Raw genomic sequence first — 20,558 nt, forward strand, 5'->3', positions numbered from 1 at the left:
ATTAAGATTGCTTTTTCTGGTTTAAGTAAGTGGGGTTTTTTGTACCTCAAAATTCTATTTAATGTATTTACCAAATGCTGTCAGAGATTTAAATTATTGCCTTTTTTGCTTACTATAGAACCAAATAAATGAGGTATACAGTTGGTTTCCACTTGTCCCCTTTTAACAAATGCATATTTTCTCTTGCTGATTCATCGGCAGACTCAGTCTTTCTCTTTTCACAAAGAACTTATGAAGAGGACTATAGGGAAACCTACCTATGCCATTGAGGCTAGGGAATATGTTGTAAGTTTACATGTGTTGATTGCGCAGCCACTAACCCCATTTACTAGGCAACTACTGGGGAACCCAAAATCCATTTTAGAAATAACTTGATTAACTGCTTAGAATATGAAATGGCAGCAGAGGTCACTTGGAGGGTCTTTGCATTTGATCATAGAAAAGAGAAATAAAGTAAATTGAAATGAAAATGACCTTTTTTTGGTGACCTCACTTAGGAACTTTAAATAGACAAAAGTTCTTAGCCACTACAGCATACTCCAGTTCCTTTTTCTTTTTTTTTCAGTTCCCATTTTAGTGGAGCTATTCAATAGAGTTACAACTACCTTACAAAAAGCACCATTGTATGTGTTTGGATTTACTCTGATTATGGCTCTTTTACTCTTAATTGAGTAGGCAAAGACCCTCATTGTGACGTAAACTCAGTGTCATTCGCTCGTATTGCTTATTTTTTTTCTGGCACACCCAGTATATACCATGTTGTAAATATATTCATAAACAATAACTAGTGAGAGAAATTATTGAGAAAACAAAAAGCCTCATGATGCACAAATAAGTAATTGGCATATCCAAATTTGAAATCTTCATTTTAAACCTTGGTTTACTTCTGTCCCCCGTTTTTGTATATGAGGTTAGTGTCTATGCCTGTCCAATAACACATGGATCACTGGCTTCGTGTTCCCTCATGTGTTATTGATGCTTTGTGGCTCCCAAGGCTCTTCTTTGTTGCCTGCTAGGTTAGTGCACTGTCTTATACAGGCATTTTTCTGTTCTCCCTTCTTCTGGGAATGTAAATAATATTCTCTTAGCAAGCAAGAGTAGTTGTCTAACAATGAATTAAGTAATTGGTAGACTCACCATTTCAAACTAACAACAAATATCTATTTTTTTACAAGGTTATAATTGGGTTGAAAGATAATAGGTTATGAATGGTTATTCAGATTTCACAGCAGAAACCCTAGAATTTGCCTTTAAATTCAAGTATTTAATTATCTCTGTTGAATTTTTAAATGGTGGTTTTGTTAACTTTTTAAAGAGACTTTAATATACTTAAATTATATATTATTAAAATTAGTTGTCTGTAAAATATATGAAAGTTTGATATTTCTATTGTCTTATTTATTAAATGTACAGAAAAAGGGCTAGTTTGGTTATTAATGCCTTAAATTAGCAGTGTTTATATAGATTGTAGCGCATGTAGCATAATTTTATGTATTACAGTATACCCGCTTTGTAAGTCAATATTTAGGAATTCTTATGCTGTGCACCATAAGTGTTGTCTGTATGTACAACAAACTCAACCTGTATTGAATATATCTATGCTAAAGTTCACAGGAATACTAAAGCACTAATTTCAACTGCCTAGGTCAGAACTATTATAGCAGTTCCTTTTCCTCTGTTCATTTTTATGTATCTTTTCTTTCAAAAATTTAATCCTCTTCCTCCTCCCTGAATGCCTTTTTCTCCATTTCTCTAATTAATGAAAGTAGTCTTTTATTTACAAGTATGTGTCACATTTTAAAAATTTAACTGGAGGATAATATAATGTGGGGTGTCTTGTTAGATTTTATAAAAGCAATTCATTTCATGCACTTTATATCATTATGCTATAACTTTACATTTATTTTCTTATGGCATTCAGAAATGTTTGATTTGGTTGCTAGCTCTAGCTTTTTAAAAAAAAAACATCTTTATAAAGATTAAATGTTAAATCAGAACGATTGGTGATCTAGTTCCTTAAAGTTGAATCTTAAGATTTTCTGTCTTATTTAAGAAGAAATAATAACTTTGACTTAGCTGTGAAGAACTAGGTGTTTTACTTAGGTCCAATCAAGATAAATTCAGAAGAGTTGATTGATAGTCATTTTCTAAAGAAAAATCCAACTGTTATAACAAAGGGAACCTAAAATTTAAAATCTGAACTGTGAAAAATGGCCTTCAGCAAAACAATGTGTTGAGTCCTTATCAGTTTCTACCTTCTTAGAAAGGTGTCAAGTATTAGTACTTTGTGACTTCTGGTGAAGGCTCTTGCCTCTTGAGGTTCTTGCTACATATTTGTAGATCTCCTTCAAGTTTTTTACTATTTGTGTCATTTTAAATTAAGCAAGTTTTCTGCATGTCAGTTTTTGTTTCATATACATTAAAAACACTGCCTCCTGGGGCAGCTAGGTGGCGCAGTGGATAGAGCACTGGCCCGGGAGTCAGGAGTACCTGAGTTCAAATCCAGCCTCAGACACTTAACACTTATTAACTGTGTGACCCTGAGCAAGTCACTTAACCCCCCAATTGCCTCACTTAAAACAAAATAAAACACTGCCTCCCTACAAGATGTCTTTTATAATTAGTAAATTACACAACAACAGTTTTCCTTTTCTAGTTTGAAGGTTCTTTCTGATTTTTTTGGTGGGGGGGCTCTATTTTTTTGGATGCCGTCCTTAATTTTTTTTTTTTTTGGTGAGGCAATTGGGGTTAAGTGACTTGCCCAGGGTCACACAGCCAGTAAGTGTTAAGTGTCTGAGGTCGGATTTGAACTCAGGTCCTACTGACTCCAGGGCGGTGCTCTATCCACTGTGCCACCTAGCTGCCCCCGAGCTGCTGTCCTTAATTTTAAACTAGTACCAGGGAACCTCTGCCAACATTACTTGGTAAAGATATACACTGTGGCAGAAGGTATTACTAAGATAATTGGCTTTAATAGCAAAAACACTTGACTGTCCAAAGGAAAATCTCTTGTATATGCCCAACACCGATTACCTTTATGGACTATACCTACAGCAGCATCCTTGAGTAACTTACAAAATGTTGATATATTAAAAAATTCTAAAGAGAGTGGAAAAAAGTGCTGTAGAGACCCAGATAGGAAAGGAAGATAATATGTTTGCTCCTAGCATAATAATGAGAGGCTCTTAACTCAAAGAGATGATGTTTGGCTCTTTAAATAATAGGTTCATGAGAGAAGGAATAAGCCTTTATATAGTGCCTACTATGTGCTAGGCACTGTGCATCCCCCCAGAAAATTATAACCCCAAGACATAGTTCTGTTAACTTTATTTTATAGTTGAGAAAACTGAGGTAAATAAAAGTTCCATGCAGCCAATGTCTTAGGCTAGACTTGAACTTAATCTTCCTTAATGTATATGTAAAAGTGTCTTTAAGAAACACAGATTAAATTTGCAGTCTACTTTATTTTTCCTTTCAATTGCTGGTAAGTGTCTGAGGCTGGATTTGAACCCAGGTCTTCTTGATACTAGGGCCAGTGCTCTATCCATAGCATCACCTAGTTGTCCCACTTTAAGTTTAATTTGAAGATTTTTTTTTTCTTGCTTTGACACTTTCTGTCTCTGGTGAGAAATAATGTGTCATGCTCAAAAGTAAGTTTCTTTTGAGTAATGGATGGTAAAACTTTTTTAATCTGGGTGGAACTTTACTTGGGAAATTTGGTGAATAAATGACAGCCTTATTATCACTGATAAATATTTAATGAGTTCCACACTGTATAATGATCATGAGTCACATTGTACTGATATTATCAATAAAAAAATTGTAAGCACCAACTTTACTCTTTTCCATTTTCATTTGTTCTATCAGCATGGTAGTTAAAGGAACCTCTGGTGAGGGTTTGCCCCTCTTGTGAACTTTTGCACAGATTTGCTACAAATCATTATCACAAACTGATGGATGAATGTATGTGTTGTGTTGTAACAGTAGAGTTGACAGAGTTCCTCTTCTACTGATATGCTCTTGTTTTTTCTCTTTTTTTCCTGTATCCCTTCAATTTTTACATGAAGCTTTCTCTCAAGCTGGTAAGCACAATTATATAATGCATGTCCTATATTTAATCACAGTTTCCTTTTATGTTTCATATGTGTGCTATACCACTTGCAACATCCCTGTGAAATTAACTATCTGAACAGTGATTTGTCTTGTTTCCTTATTAAACAGCTTTGGGTACGCAAGTCGGGAATCTAATAGAAGTGATTGTATTTCTTCAGTCTCTTAAAATTAACTCCAGTTTCAATTTTTCTATCTTAATCTGGTACTCTAAAAGGATAATAAAGTTTGACCAACCCTTTACATAAACTTTATGTATATGCATGTGCGTGTCTGTGCACATGTAAACACATACTTTTAAAATGTCTACACAATCTTTGCCAGTCTAATAGATTAAAAATAAATGTTTTAAACCACTTATACTTTGACTTGCCAGCCCGTTTCTTTAATGGGAAGAGGTGGAAGGCAGAAGTTGGAAAAATTAAAAGGGCTATTTGGAATATAGGAGTCAGGCTGTAGGTATCACCCAAACCTGATGGATGCATCTTGTCCCTCCTGGATGGGCAGATTTTGCATGGCTTGTTTCACCAGCTCACAAAGTCATTTTCTGGGAAGTGAAAGAGCCTCTTACTTAAATAGAACAAGCAGAATGCATTTCCAGGATGCTTGGTTTTATTTGTGCATTTATTTTATAGTCCTAAATTATGTAAGCAAAATTAACTTAATCATCATATCTGTTAAAGGTAAAAATAAGCCTTTAACAAAAACTAACACATTTATAAAAGAAGGTGTAAATGGTATATCTGTGATTTATGGCCATTACTTGAAACAATTGACAGTAATTAATAAAGCCTTAAGAAAAATATTAGACATAAAATCAGAATATAATTTGTGCTGTGGGCTTTGCACTTAAAGTATTGTATTTCAAGGCTCTTCACTTCTTTTTTTACAATTTGTTTTCGTGTTTGTTGGGCAACCAATCTAAGTCTAAAGAAAAAAAATTTCTGAGCTTATGAAATTTGGAAAATCCTCTTGGCTTAAAAAGCTTCTACAGAAAGAAATTTAGAAACTTAAACTTTAAAAGACCTAGCTAATTAGCAGTATTCGTTTGGGATAATTTGGCCAGTTGACCAAGAGTCTCTAGATGACCTGCTATTATCTCAGAGAGTTCTTCATTCTTTAGACCTAGTTCTAGATATCTCCTTGCTCCTTAAACTTACCTTAAGTCACTAAACAAAAGACTTGTTTCTTATGAGAAAGTAGATCAGTTTATGAAATAACAAGAGTTTTGAAGATCATTAATTCTCTTTTACCTCCCTCTAACACTAGTGAACTTTTTATTGATATGTATGTATAATTAAGGATTTCTGCAAAACTCAGCAACTATGTAGTCCTTACTCTTTGCCTCTAGTCCAAGCTATGGTACTGGCTACGAACATTGATTTTCTTATTAAATTTTTGTTTATGTTATGCCAAAAAACTATATACAAACTTTTAAATGATGCTATGAAGATAAATTTTATACCATAGATCTCAAGAACCAATCTCATGAGCATCCCCTTGCAAGGTTGCCTTTGCTATTGAAATAGTATCATATCAACTTGTTCCCTTTTCCAATTATACTATATTTAAGGTATGTACTAGGAATTGCTTTATCTAATTTTATATGCAAATGTAGTTCCTGCTATGGTTCTGGACAGGATGATAAAAGCTTTCTTCTACTACTGAGAGACAAATATCTTTGATAAAACTAACCACAAGCTCAACCTGGAATTTTTAAAATAATTTTTTAAATCACTTCTACAGTTTCTTCTTCTTTTTTTTTTTTAATTTTAAAATTTTATTTATTTATTTAGTGAGGCAATTGGGGTTAAGTGACTTGCCCAGGGTCACACAGCTAGTAAGTGTTAAGTGTCTGAGGTCGGATTTGAACTCAGGTCCTCCTGACTCCAGGGCTGGTGCTCTATCCACTGTGCCACCTAGATGCCCCTACAGTTTTTTCTTAATTCCTTCTTCTTTCTTTTTTTTAAAATCAAATTAACCAATATTTTATCTATTTTATTGGTTTTTTCATAAAACCAGCTCTTAGTTTTATTGATTAATTCTGTAGTTTTTTTGCTTTCAATCTTATTAATTTCTCCTTTAATTTTCAGGATCTCTAATTTAGTGTCTAATTGGGGATTTCTAATTTGTTCTTTTTCTAGCTTTTTAAGTTGCATGCCCAATTCATTAATCTCCTCTTTATCTTTTTTATTCATGCAAGCATTTAGAGCTATAAATTTTCCCCTAAGCACTGCTTTGGCTGCATCCCATAGATTTTGGTATGTTGTCTCATTATTGTCATTCTCTTGGATAAAGTTATTGATTGTTTCTATGATTTCTTGTTTGGCCCATTCATTCTTTAGAATGAAATTATTTAGTTTCCAATTGATTTTCATTCTACTTTTCCCTGGCTCTTTCTTACATGTAATTTTTATTGCATCATGATCTGAGAAGGATGCATTTACTATTTCTGCCTTTCTATATTTGACTATGATGTTTTTGTGCCCTAATACATGGTCAATTTTTGAAAATGTGCCATGTACTGCTGAGAAAAAGGTATATTCCTTTCTTTCCCCATTCAATTTTCTCCAGACATCTAACTTTTCTAGTAATCTATTCACCTCATTCACTTCTTTCTTATTTATTTTTTGGCTAGATTTATCTAATTCTGAGAGGGGGAGATTCAGATCTCCCACTAGTATAGTATCAGTTTCTTCTTAATTCCAAAGGCATCACAAAATCATTTAAAAAAAACTAACCTGTGTCAGAGGACATTTTAAAATTCTTTCACACTTATATAAACCACAACTAATAGAATCAAGAAAAAGTGACTGAGAAACTCTAATTCTTCTCTCTTTGCTGATGTGGCATTTATTAGTATGAGGCAAGTGCATTTAGCTCGCTTTCTAAATTTTTAACCCAAGCAATTTATCAATACTATTTTCTTTACAAATAAACAGTGATGATGAGACAAGATTACATGTTTATTGTAAGGTCTTTGTGGTACTAGATGTCTTATTTAGAACTTTCAATATAAATGTACCACCACAATCCATGGAATAAACTCATAGGTTGTTGTTTGGGTCAAAAAGCACCTTAAAAGATCTCTTCCAGAATGTTCATCTTGCATGTGAGGAGGATGGATTGGGGTTGAGTGACTTGGGCCACTGTCTCAGGACACCCTTTCCAGGCATCTCTTCTACACTGGACTTGCCTTATGGACCATGGAGTTTTAATAGTTTTAGAAATATTGACCTATACAAAGAAAACCAGCACATAAATATAGTTTATTCTTTTGAACTTAATGAGGCATTGCAGAAAGAGTGATGAATTTGGAGTCAAGGGATATGGGTAAGGATTCTGGCTTTGCCACCTGTGTGATTACGGGAAAGGCACTTAATTAACCTCTCTGACATCATTTCCTCATCTTTAAAATGAGGGGGTTGGACTAAATGATCTATAAAGTGCCTTCCAGCTATAGCTGTATAATCCTGTCAAAGGACACTGTGGCTTTGAATTCTTTTATTTATGGTGAATGAGAAAGGAAAACATTAGAAAAGAAGTAGAATTAATATATCTTATTCCTTAGACTAATATTATGATAAATGTCAGATTTATGTTTAGGATGTCTAAAATATAAATTTTTAAAAACATGTGCTTAGGCCTATGAATGACATTTTCATTACTACCCTTAATAATTTTTGTTTCCCTTATTTTTATATTTCAATTGTTGAAAGAATTGGTGGTACACAAGAACTTTCTGCCCACTCAACTATTCATAGAACTTTTACAACAGCCCTTTTCTCAAAAGTAATTCAATAAACATGTGTTTGAGTTTTTAGTCTTTGAAAACTCTGCCAGTGTTCAGTTGAAAAGATCCCTGCAAGGTCTTTGTGGCAAAATATTTGTTGAATCACATACTCCTAAGCAAAGCAGCCTGGCATTTAAACATAATCAGCCTAGGAACGTGAAGTCACAAGCACCCATTTAAGCTGCTTGGCAAAGTGAACTTGGTTTTCAAATTACATTATCAGAGTCCCCTCTCTTGACCCACTCCCAAAGCAGCCCTACCTCTGTTTTTAAAAGAATTGAGATTCTTAAACAAAATCTCCTTTATACTGTTTCTGACTTATCTAGGTCAATTGAATGCGTTGCTCCTCTTTCTCTGTGAAATTACCACAACTTAGTCAACAGTTTTCTGACAAGTAAGGAATATGCTCAAAGTCAGAAAAACTCTAACTCTCTTTTCATATTCTCTACTTTTAAATAGCATGTGCACAAGAAAGCTAGCAACTGTTTTTGAAAGACTCAAGACTACCAATATATTTCTTCAGCTAGAATAAGAAACAGCTGAGGTTTGATATAAAAAACTGGGATACTGATGTTGAAGCAGTGGAAGGCACACAGTATGAACTTTGACACTACCATAAAGGTAATGAGAGAAGAGAGTCCCAGAGCATTAAGTACAAATAACTTTTTATGGTAATTAGATCTAGGTTGCATTTTTCTACCTTCTTATGAAATTACTTGGGTCCAGGCTGATCCCTAATCTTTATTACTGAACTGGACCTATTCTTGAGATGTGGTGATCCAAGTGGGGATCTGTCAGTACGGTATCATGAAAGTCTGTGCAGCCCTATAGCTCTAGCCCTGTGAGAAGAGATAGGAAGAACTACATCGATTAGGACAAAATCATAGTTATAACTATAGTTCATATGTTAAAGATTTTGTGAAAGAAGGGGGTCAACACTTAGCTTATATGAAAATCTATATATTGCTTTAAATAGTGTTTCAAGAGACACTGGCAGCAACAGTTTTATAATGGACTGAGAAATGTCTATTTCAATGAGTTTTCAAATTATTATTATCAATGTGAGTACCATTTATTCTTTCACTTCCTGGAATATATACTCTTCTGTAACAGTGTAGCCATTCTTTGCAGAGCACCCTTGGTTATCGGTAGAACAGAATAGGAAATGGTCGCTGAGCTATTTATAGGTTGCATGCATTGATTTTGTTTGTTAACAGTGGGTCATGGTGAAAAGGAACTTTCCTTTATAAAACTTGCTCCAAATTACTTTAGAGGTGTTTTTTTTTTCTTTCTCTTACTTTATTAAGTCTCTTTTCTAGGTAAACCCCAGGAGTCCTTCAATTCAGATCTCATTAACATTTTTCTATCTGTAGGGTGCAGGACCAGAGGACTTCAGCAACCTTCCACCAGAACAAAGAAGAAAAAAGCTGCAGCAGAAAGTTGATGAATTAAATAAAGAAATCCAAAAGGAGATGGATCAAAGGTAGACTAGATCAAACACTCCTCATTAAGCAACACAGGTTTCTTTTCTCTAACAAGGATGAATGAAAATGTTTAAAGTAGTATTGAAAGTTTTTGGAAGGGGCAGCTAGGTGGCGCAGTGAATAAAGCACCAGCCTTGGATTCAGGAGGACCTGAGTTCAAATCTGATGTCAGACACTCGACACTTACTAGCTGTGTGACCTTCGGCAAGTCACCTAACCCCCATTGCCCAGGGGGGAAAGAAAAGAAAAAGAAAAACAAGGGGGAAAAAAAGTTTTTGGAGAGGAATAAGACAAAAGTCAGTGCTTTTCTTTTTGTCTTTGTAGCCCCAGTACCTAAACATAATGCCCTGTATATACTATAGGAGGTACTTAATAAGTGTTTGGTGAATTAAAAATAGTACATGCATGCATTATGATAGAAAGTAGAAGTCATAGATTTGTTCAGTGTATTTTATCTGAGCTTGGATTTAAAAGTCTACATAGTTAGCAAGAAGCTTTGTTTAATGAATTTGTAGAGAAGATTTTGTCTATATCTATCTCAGAAGGAAATTGAATGACTTTTTTGGTCATCATTCTGGTTCTAGAAGCATGGCCATTCTTCGAGTCTGAATAAGAATCAGCCTGCATGTGTACATCAGTAGGAATAAATTATACTTTTTTATAGTGCTTTGGTGACATCTGGGGAAACTGATATAATACAAATTATAGACTATCCCATTATGCAAACAGTCCAGCCATTAGGTGCTTAGAAAGCTTCAATAATATCTTAGTAATAACAGCTTTGGGGAATCACCAATTTCTCAGTTTCTCTTGGGAAAAACATAGGGACTCTGTGTGGATGCAAATACCCTGAACAAAAACAAAAGTATAAATCTTTCTTCTTCAAAAGGGACAGGTTCCATTAGCTGCAGTTTTATTTCAAGCTGCTTTCCTCATACCTCCTAGAACAAGCAGCACTGCTTGTTCTTCATCTTTCATGTTTTTATTAGATAATATTTAATCATCTGATTGAAAAGCATCACTATCAGTTGCCCCTCTCTCAATGTTTCTCTTATCATTTGTGTGGCAGTTCATTCATTTCTGCTAAGGATTTGCCAGGATAGTTTGAGCAATTTAGAGCAATTCTTATTTAAAACAGGTAGAATGATTAGCTCCTTTAGATTGTTATTGAGGCAGTATTTCCCATTTGAGGGATACTGGGACTAATTAATAAGAAGTTAGATTTTAGCTATAGACTTTTGAATGTATGCAAAAACAAGATAATTATTTTATTTTCTTTCTCTTAGAGTAATTTTAATACAACAGATCATTTGTAGACATTGGTTTTTTTATGTTCAAATGAAAAGCAAGTGTATTTAAAATTATGTCTGATCCAAAACTTAACCTGCCTTGCAGCAGACAATTTAGTGTAAGTCAGATTTACAATCTGCAGGATAATTAGCTTGTTTGATTTCAAGTTGAGGCAGTACTAGAGCAAAGGGTTGTTATAATAGATGGGTTTTGGTGTTTTATCTTGACTTTTATTTGTGCCTGATCACAAGAGAACCATATAATGGGTAAGTTAGGATATGATCATTTAGCTACAATAAAAAATTATGATAGCACTTCAGTATAGTAGATTCATATAGAAAATAAGTCTGCTTTCTGTCAGCTTGTTTTCTCAACCCTCCCTCACACTAAGCAAAGAAAGATATAGAATTGTAATTGTCTGATATATGGGAGCTTTAGAATGAAACTACTTCTACCTAGGCCATAGTACTTGGTACCTTTTTAACTCTGAGCTGTAGTCATTTCTAGTGATGACTAATCAAGTAAAGTTGGTCCTAAGGCTCAAAATTCTTGTTTGTAGCTCAGTAAAAATTGGCTTTATCTCCTTTAGTACACTCATTTGATGTAGCTTCTGAGAAGAAGTTTTAACCCTTCTTAAAGTGCTTTCTAGTTAACAGATATATCTCTATCTTATAGATATAACATATATAATATATATGCTATAGATTGCTATCTTTAGACCTAGAAATAATTGTTCAAAAACACAACTGAGAGCTCTTTTGGGAAATTCTTCACTTCCAAGCTACTATGGGCCCTATTCTAAATCATGGTATCAGAAAATGTTATATGATCTAATAAGATTTAAATTTAAAGCTTTCTTTTCGCCAGCCAGCTACCAACACCAACCATCCAGATTTAGTTTCTTTTTTTGGGGGGGGGGGTGAGGCAATTGGGGTTAAGTGAGTTGCCTAGGGTCACACAGCTAGTAAGTGTCTGAGGCTGGATTTGAACTCAGGTCCTCTTGAATCCAGGGCCGGTGCTCTATCCACTGCGCCATCTAGCTGCCCCTAGTTTCATTCTTAACAATTGGAATGGTGTAAAACATTTTCCAGAGAAATTAAGTCTGCTTCTCCCTGAGATGAATGGCACATAACTCATAAGCCCCAAGATGCCAGTTGAAGTTTTGTCATGTGCTTAGAAAGTATATTTTTATTTTGACTTTTTCCCAATTTGGAGTTTTGATGCCAAGGCATAAAAATGTGTATTTTGTTTTTGACTTGCAGATAATAATAGTATTCCTTTAAAATTTTCATTTTTTTTTAGATGGAAGCTGCCTTCCATTCTTTTTTGCTACATTTTTGGAAAAGAATTAATAGTAAAACAGTAGATAACAATGCATGTGTGTATAGCTGCTACATTAATTTTTGCTCATATATATGTTCATTTCTTATAGAGATGCCATAACAAAAATGAAAGATGTCTACATAAAGAATCCACAAATGGGAGATCCGGGCAGCTTGGATCACAAGTTAACAGAAGTTGGGCAAAATATTGAAAAACTCCGACTAGAGGTCCAGAAATTTGAGGTATGAATGGAAGGGTTATTGAAGCAGTAATTTGAAACTACATTGTTATAGGAAGCAGTTTGGCATTATTAAGCTCTTACCATGTAAATTATTACCATGCAAATGGCATAATTGACTAAAACAAGATAGATGTGTTTTGGACTTCAAGGCAAAATGTCAAGTTTTCTTCCAGCTCTAGTGTCATATTATAAGTAGGTTGTAGCTAGATGAAAAAACAGTTAACATTTTAATTAGATCACTTTTAAAGTACTCTTTAGTAGTATCATATGGAAATGTTGCTAATTGTATATAGATTATTTTGTTGTTGTAATTTCTCATTTACCACAGACAGTGAGCATTTCTCTATACATAACAACAAAAAAAGATCAGACATGAAATTGCAAAACTGTTATATTCATCTTGCTTTTCTTTTTGAAATATGCAATAAATTCATCAAAATAAAAAATAAAAGGTGAGAATGAATGTTGTACTCCTTTAAAGGACACTACAAGTAGGTTAGGGATTTGGAAATGTCTGTGTCGGTATTCATTTTCCCTTTGTCAAATATACCCTCCTCTGCTTTGCCCTTCCATTTAAAATGTTGGTTTCCTGAATTCAACCAGAGAAAAAAACATTGCTTTACTGCTGATTCTTTAAAATGAAGTGTAATGGAGTTTTTTTGGGGAAGGGTGGGTTGTAAAGATTGGAAGAGTAAAAATTAAATTAAAAGGTGCTTTCTATATGTGTTCCTCTGCATCTTCTTTCATGCTCTTTTACAAATAAATAGGTCTGTTCCTTTCTCTCTCCAACTTAAAATGTGAAAATGTTTTTTGGGGTGTTTGTACAATAGCCTTTGGGTATATTTGTACAATTTAATAAAAAGAATTTAGAGACTTCTGATTTCTTTATTATCCATTTTCTATGTCAGATTTAGTAATCAGGCAAATTTTAAGCATGTGCTAATAGATATCACCCATGGCATCTGAATAATATATTACTTCTAAGAAAATCACCTTACAGTACATAGTAAAAATCAGATTTCATGTTTTGCTTCTCTGAATATTTTTTTTAAAAGAGTATAAAGTGGAGGCAGCTAGGTGGCACAGTGGATAAAGCACCCGCCCTGGATTCAGGAGGACCTGAGTTCAAATCTGGCCTCAGACACTTGACACTTACTAGCTGTGTGACCCTGGGCAAGTCACTTAACCCCCATTGCCCCGCAAAAAAAAAAAAGAAAAGAAGAGTATAAAGTGCTACTTTTTATTTCCAGGCTTGGCTCACTGAGGTTGAAGGCAGACTCCCAGTCCGAGGGGAACAGGCCCGACGACAGAGTGGAATGTATGAAGCACAGAATACACCATCAGTCAATAATTGTGCGCAAGACCGAGAGAGGTACAGTATCTGTAGAGAGCTGTTTCTACTCTCTTTTGAACTTTTGATATCCGTTGGACTATGCAAAAGGATCGAAGTTCTGTTGCATACATGTTTGGGTACCATGGAGTGGAAGTTCAGTCAACCAGTCAATCCAGAAGCATAAAGTGCTAAGGCCCTGTGCTTAGAAAAAGCAAAATAGTCCCTTATCTCAAGTAGTTTATATTTTAATAGGGGAGGAGTAGTAGGCTTCCACCAGTCGCAGACGACCATGGATCAGCGCCTCGAAGAGCCACAGGCCACAGTGTGATATGGGAGCCACAGCTCCTGCCGCAACGAGGACATCGGAAAACTGCACTCTCTGTTGCCCGTCAGTTCCTGCGGGAGGATAACATTTACTTAAAGAGATACAAGATAAATATAGAAGAGATACTAAATAACCTTAGGGAGGCAGTAAGGGCTGGGGGACAGGGAAAGGCAAGCATCATGTAGGAAGTGGCATTTGAATCGAGTCTTGAAGGGGATTCTGAGAAACAGAGCTGAGGAGTTAGGGTATTCCAGTCATGGGGCAGTGGGGGGGGGGGGGGACAGCCAGTGAAAAGGTCCAGGGGTGGGAGATTGTTGTGTATGAGGAGCACTAAGTAGGCCAGCATAGCTAGAATGTAGCTTATGTGGAGGAGAGTGGTATGAAAGAGTTTCAAAGATAAGAAGCTAGGTTGGGAAGAAATAAATGGCATCCAATTTTATACTGCATATTGAGTAGGGACAAGGGATGACATGGTCAGACCTGAGCTTTCAGAAAAGTTATTTTGGCAACTGTTGGCAGCATTTTAGTATGGAAGATGGATTGGAGTGAAGAAAAAGATTTGAGATGGGGAAACCAATTATAAGGCTATTGGAACAGTTCAGGTTAGTGGAGATGAGGTCCCAAACTTGGGTGAGGAAAAATAAGGTTGAGGAGTAAGTCAAAGGGAGAGATGGAATGGTAAAAGACAATGCAATTTTCGAGTTTTTAAACGTGAAAGTGTGACATTTGTAGTTGATGGCAAGAGTAGGATTATGACCATCCCTTGGTGTAATTGAAAAGGAGTGGAAAAGTAGGTCATGAGAGTTGATGTATTGAGAGACTGGGAAACTTGGATATTTGAAGAAAGATTGAAATCTACATTGAAGTACCTTAGTGTGGAAGTAGAAGTTGGAGTTGAGAGAGTATAAGCCAGGCACTGAACTCGTTGAGAAAGGAAGAAAATGTTCTGGAGATCAGTAGAAAATAGGGGAGAGAAGGGGAAAGGAAAAGCATTTGTATAGCACCTACTATGTGCCAGGCCCTGTGTTAAGTACTTTACAAATATTATCTCATTTGATCTCATCATTCTGTGAGGTAGGTGCTATTATTGTCTTCATTTTACAGTTGAGGAAACTGAGGCAAACAGAAGTTAAAGGACACACCTAAATTCCCATAGATGATAAGTACCTGAGGCTGGTAGGAGTTTAGAATTAAGGATTTGTCTGATGATTAGGACTACTAACGTAGAGTTGTATCTTCCTGACTGCACACCCAGTGCTCTCTTCTCTACATCCACTACCCAGCTGCCTCTGGCTATCAGAATCTGAGCTGGGTGTTCAGTTTGGATGGCAAGAACCTTGAAGGATGAGAAATTACTGAGTCATGTTAGTAGAGGGAGAGTCTACAAGTGGTAATAGGGAGCAAGGGAGCAAGGCATCGTCTGTGCTACTCCCCCTCCACCCCACTAGGACCAATGAGTTGGAGAGTGTGCAAGATGGGAAAAGCAATATAGAAAGGATGGCCAGGGATTGGGTGTCACCTAGGCCTTGGTGAGTCTCAGAAGATGGAAGAAGCAAGTGAGGAACAGTTTTAAAATGGAAATAAACTTGAAATAATGTATTGCATGGTCAAAATTTAGAATTGAAAATGGAATGGTGATAAAAAGAATGTGAAAAGGATGCTCATAATTACAACTGAGGTGACCACAAGTCCTTTTTTAGTTGCATCCATTAGCTAGGTATCTCCACTGAAGGTAGTTGCTATAGTTGCTGTGTATTTTTCTTTCTTGAGCAGCCCAGATGGCAGTTATACAGAGGAACAGAGTCAGGAGAATGAGCTGAAGATGATGGCCACAGACTTTGATGATGAGTTTGATGATGAAGAGCCCCTTCCTACCATAGGAACCTGTAAAGCACTGTATACATTTGAAGGTATCTCTTCCTCTTACTTGATGATTTTACCTTATTTTATGTGTCTCACAGGATCAAGGATTTTTCTAAAACTTTAATTTTAAAAAATTGAATTTAAACACTCACCCAAAGTGAATGTTTCCTTACACATAGCAGAATATAGAGTATTGCATATGAAACTCCATTTTATACCACTTGTATATATACACAGAGACACACACATATATAAACACATTTATTTTTATTCTTTTGTCTACTTCCTTTTGAACTTCCATGTATTTTCTTCTGTTTATTTAAAAAAATGTTTTAATGGCCCTCTTTTTTGGCCTGATTATATTTTACCCCTTTCTCTATCCTTCCAATTAAAAACTGAGCCAAAGGAGGAGGAAAAATCCTTCTAACAAATAAGCATAGCAAAGCCAATTCTATGCAGTGACCATGCTCAGACTTGTGTGTCTGTTTCCCTACCTCTCATCTATCCCCACTTAAGAGGTGGCTAACATGTCTTTTGTCTCCATGGTAGTGGGCATGGTTGTCATTGTACTGATTAAAACTGAACATTTTAAACTGGAAGGTCATCTAGAGCAGCCCCATAACTGTACATGAGGACACATAGAACCTGCAAGGTCCAGTGACATGTTGAGGATAGCTTAGGCAGTAAGGAGAGGAGACCTGAGATTTAAGTTCAGATCCTCTGGCTCTGAATCCATCCCTCCTTCCCTCCACCACACAATAGCCTTCTTATATGTGTATCCAGACTATTTTTTTTAAACATCTTTCTTGTGAATCTGTATTCTCTTCTTCTTGTTACTATCCTTTTCCTAATTTCTGATCCTGTTGACTTATTTCATAACTTTGGCCAATTTTAATAAGCTTAATTACAGTGGCTGCCATACATTATAATTTCATCCATTTTCTTAAGAAATAATAATTAAGCCCCTAATACTTGTGGGTGTTTACTATGTGCAAGATCCTGTCCCAGGTAATGTAGAAAAGATGAATATGAGTAAGGTAGCATCTCTGTCCTTAAGAAATTCACCATATAAACCTTACTTCACAGACAATAAGTTTTGTTAGCAGAAGAAAGAATATAATCAGGGAGAGTAATCAGCTGTCAGAACGTAGAATAGATTGGAAGGGACAGAAACTAAAAAGAGGGAGACTATTTAGAAGACTATTAGTAATAAGTAGATCAATACAGAGGAGATGAAGGCCTGAACCAAGATGGTGAAGGAAGAATTGATAGGACTTAGTAACTGATTCCATATGAGTAGTCAGAGAGGGGAAAAATTAAAGATAAAACCTAGGTGACAGGGAAAATGGTATTGCCATTAGTAGAAATAGGGAAATCAGGAGTTGCTAATTTGAAAAGAAAAATAATGAACTCAATTTAAGATGCCAACTGATCAGCCATTTGGAGATGTCTACCAGGCAATTGATAATACTAGATTAGAGTTCATGTTTGAGGTCAGAGCTGTGGAAATCGACCGCTTAAAGGTGAGAGCCAAAACCTGGGAAAAAATGAGGTTGATAAGAGAGGGAAGAAAAGCCCCTGGGGTAGATGAGAAACTAGAACCTGGGAAAGATACAGGAAAAAAAAAATCTCTCACTGTGGGAAGATAAGTAGGACCCTGCAATGTTATGGAAGACGACAGGCAAAAACACAGGGCTGTGCCAAGTGGTCATGGAGAATAAAGGGCTAGAGGCCCCTCAAATGTTAGTGCCTCAATCTTTACCAATAATTTGGACCCACGTATCTGAGGTTTCTTTGACAAAAAGCTAAACTACTGTGCCCTTAACTTCTCAGGTCAGAATGAAGGAACTATTTCAATATCTGAAGGAGAAATATTATATGTCATAGAGGAGGACAAAGGTGATGGCTGGACACGAATTCGGAGAAATGAAGATGAGGAAGGTTATGTTCCCACTTCATACGTCGAGGTCTATTTGGACAAAAATGCCAAAGGTGCTATGACTTACATTTAATACCATTGAATTTTGTTTTTAGTTGGAGTTTCTCCTTCCCCATCTGTGACTGTTTCAGGACTGGATAAATTCCTCAGTGTGCATTCTTTTCACAGTTACACAGTGGATTTATGCATTGTACAACTGAGTTTTCATTGCTTAAATTTGATAGTAAGTTTCTCTTATTGAGATGAAATGCCCATATGAAGAGCTGCCAATATATACGTGTCCTCATTTGAGATATAAGTAAATGTCATTTATTTTTGTAGTGTCTGTAGATAACAAGAAAGTTTCAGTCCAGCTTCTATCGGAATATTTCATTGTAATCATATCTAACTGAATCAAGCTCAGTTCTTAGGTATACCTATTATGATGCACTGATAGCTGATAATTATTTGGGATTTTAGAGATTCTTTATTTTTCTTTTTCACTAGTTTCTCAGAAGACTTATATTTTTAAAAATTGACTTGAAAACGATATACTCATCTTCTGCCTGCACACAGTCAAGAAATTCACATTTATTTTAGTTTTTTAAGAAACATAAGCATTTTGCCCATATGGGCTCATTTTTACAAATCTGATTTGGAAAACAGATAGTAATATATGTTTTGTTACTTAAACCTAGCAAAAATGATGTGAATTAGAATCATAAAACCATAGGATTTTAGAGCTGGAAGGAACCTTAGAAATTATCTTGTTTCATCTACCCATTTTACAGATGAGGAAACTTTAGCTCCAGAATTTATTGACATTATCTTTCACTGAAGTCCTTGTTTTTATGTATTATCAGAGTCTTTCCAGCCATTAGTGAGCTGAGTTTACATATTTCATAGGCTTCAAAACCATATCCAAGATTCAAGAGCTGCCTACATGTAGTCTAATTTTAGACTAATTTTACCTTTATATGTTTTTGATTAAACCAGATTTATTTAACCAAACTATAACCCCAAAGTTAGATTGCTATTTTGAAACCAGAAAAAATGTTTTAGTGATTTCTTTTTCAAAAACCTTGGAGATTTTTTTTCTTTTATCCCATTCTTGATCTAGTAGCCCATTTTGACTACAAGCATTTTCAATTTCATTATTAAGGTTTTATTTAAATTATAGCAAGAAAATACAGTAATCCTTAATCCACAAGGTTTTTGTTCCTTTTTAAATGTGTCACAAATGCTTCCCCATGTTACTTAATAGCTGTGAGTGCTAACTTTAGGTGTCAGTACAGTTTTGCATTGAAAAATCCCAGGGTAAAAGGGAACATTTGTTCATCACTCAAATGTTGGGATTTTTTTTACCTGTTGAAGGCAACATAATAAATACTGAAAAAAGCATAAAGTGGATGAAATCATTCATATTGCACAATTTAAAAAACTTTAATGCCCTGTGTTTTCCACAAGACATTACACACATTGATTCAGGAAATCATATCTATAGGTCTGCAGAGGGGATATCTTTAATTTCCATAGCCTGACTGTGATTATTTTTACAATAGATTTTTTAGTACCCAGAACAAGAGAATGTATATAAAGTTGACGGCTCAGTGAAAATATTTTGTTAGTTTTGATGATTTCTGCATATGAAATATTTAAATGATCCACCAAATCTCATCAACATTAGTTTATTTATACACTATTATATAGCCTGATTAGAGCTACTACTCATTCCATAAGTTTCCGCATGGAATCTACTTCATTTTACGTGCAAAGCCCTATGAAAATTTCAATGTTTTAAACTAAATGAAAGACTACTTCTTAGAAGGCTATATCCTGGTAGGAATTGCTATTTTTGTCCCAAATAGGCTTTGCTTTCTTCCATCAAAAATGCTCGGTGTTGAAAGGTACAAAAGGAAGCAAAAAGAAATCTTGCTTACAAAGTTCTACTTCCTTAATCCTAGCCAAACTCTCAAAACTGCTCATGCTTTCCATGGGATTCTTCCCTCCTATCTACTACCTGGTTTATAAATCTGTCATACCTCAGCCAACAGTTCTGTAAGTCTGATTCATTGAGGAACAACTGCTACTTTCCTGTATCCATAACCCAGGAGTAGTGGTTATGGTTTTTACTGATGCCAGTGCACTTTTTACAATGTAGCTAATTATTTAATGCTTGCCAAAATATTTAGAATATTCTAGCTAACTTTTGGGTAATAGGATTGTGACACCTTTTTTCCTTTGTTTAAGGGATTTTAAAAAATTAAGTCTTTCTGTTAAAAATATGTTGATAATTCCCCACAGAAAATATTTGTATATACTGCAATTTAAAAACTAAAGGGTTACTTGAATTTGACTTGTTTTTAACTTTTTGCCTTTTTTATATAAATGTTTGTTTTATTGGTTATTATTCTGCTGCCTAATGATCCTTTTGTTTTTATAACTGCTGGTTGAGCCACAAGGACTGTTACATTCGTAGGTAGGGTCCCTGCTGGCTGTTCCAGACTTGACTTTATTAGAGACACTTTGATTCTGAGTAAGTTTTGTTTGAATGTAGCCAACGTGATTGTTTCTTGCTACTCCTATTCTAAAGGAAAAACTCTTTGTCCGATATTACCTTCTAGCTGTATCCTTATATCTGCCTCTAATAAACATTATATTTTCTCATGATTGTGTATTTTAAATGATTTTTCACCCTTCTGAGCAAATTATTCTCTGTAGTACAAGTGCTCAATCCTCTTACCTTTAGCAGTGGAGCATTTTCTGTCCAAATGCATATAAAAATCTGGCCTCCCCCCACACTCCTGATAACTTTCTCCTTCTTCTTTACCATATATGTATTTATGGGCTTAGAAAAGTCTGTGTTTCTTTTTCTTGC

At 35.2% G+C, this 20,558-nt stretch overlaps 2 protein-coding genes across 18 annotated transcripts in view; one reads left to right on the plus strand and one right to left on the minus strand.

Annotated features, from left to right (window-relative positions):
• The window catches only part of FNBP1 (formin binding protein 1), a 182,910-nt gene that overhangs the window by 161,260 nt on the left and 1,092 nt on the right, over window positions 1-20,558 (plus strand). For 4 of the 17 annotated variants that reach the window (XM_043982573.1, XM_043982577.1, XM_043982579.1 and 1 more), the window contains 6 exons: window positions 4,068-4,082; window positions 9,277-9,386; window positions 12,110-12,242; window positions 13,492-13,613; window positions 15,673-15,809; window positions 17,596-20,031. In XM_043982573.1, coding sequence (XP_043838508.1) covers window positions 4,068-4,082; window positions 9,277-9,386; window positions 12,110-12,242; window positions 13,492-13,613; window positions 15,673-15,809; window positions 17,596-17,774 — 696 coding nt within the window. In that variant the 3' untranslated portion in view covers window positions 17,775-20,031. Of the gene's footprint in view, window positions 1-201; window positions 286-4,067; window positions 4,083-9,276; window positions 9,387-12,109; window positions 12,243-13,491; window positions 13,614-15,669; window positions 15,810-17,595; window positions 20,032-20,558 lie in introns of those variants that run through there. The other 13 variants (XM_043982576.1, XM_043982578.1, XM_043982581.1 and 10 more) reach the window with 6 other exon arrangements.
• Window positions 13,919-20,558, minus strand: part of USP20 (ubiquitin specific peptidase 20) — a 61,515-nt gene continuing 54,875 nt past the window's right edge. Inside the window, exon 27 of the mRNA XM_043982566.1 lies at window positions 13,919-13,970. The gene's annotated coding sequence lies outside the window, so the exon portion shown is untranslated. The remainder of the gene's footprint in view (window positions 13,971-20,558) is intronic.

This window comes from Dromiciops gliroides, chromosome 2 (genome assembly GCF_019393635.1).
Source record: "Dromiciops gliroides isolate mDroGli1 chromosome 2, mDroGli1.pri, whole genome shotgun sequence".
Classification (NCBI taxonomy): domain Eukaryota; kingdom Metazoa; phylum Chordata; class Mammalia; order Microbiotheria; family Microbiotheriidae; genus Dromiciops; species Dromiciops gliroides.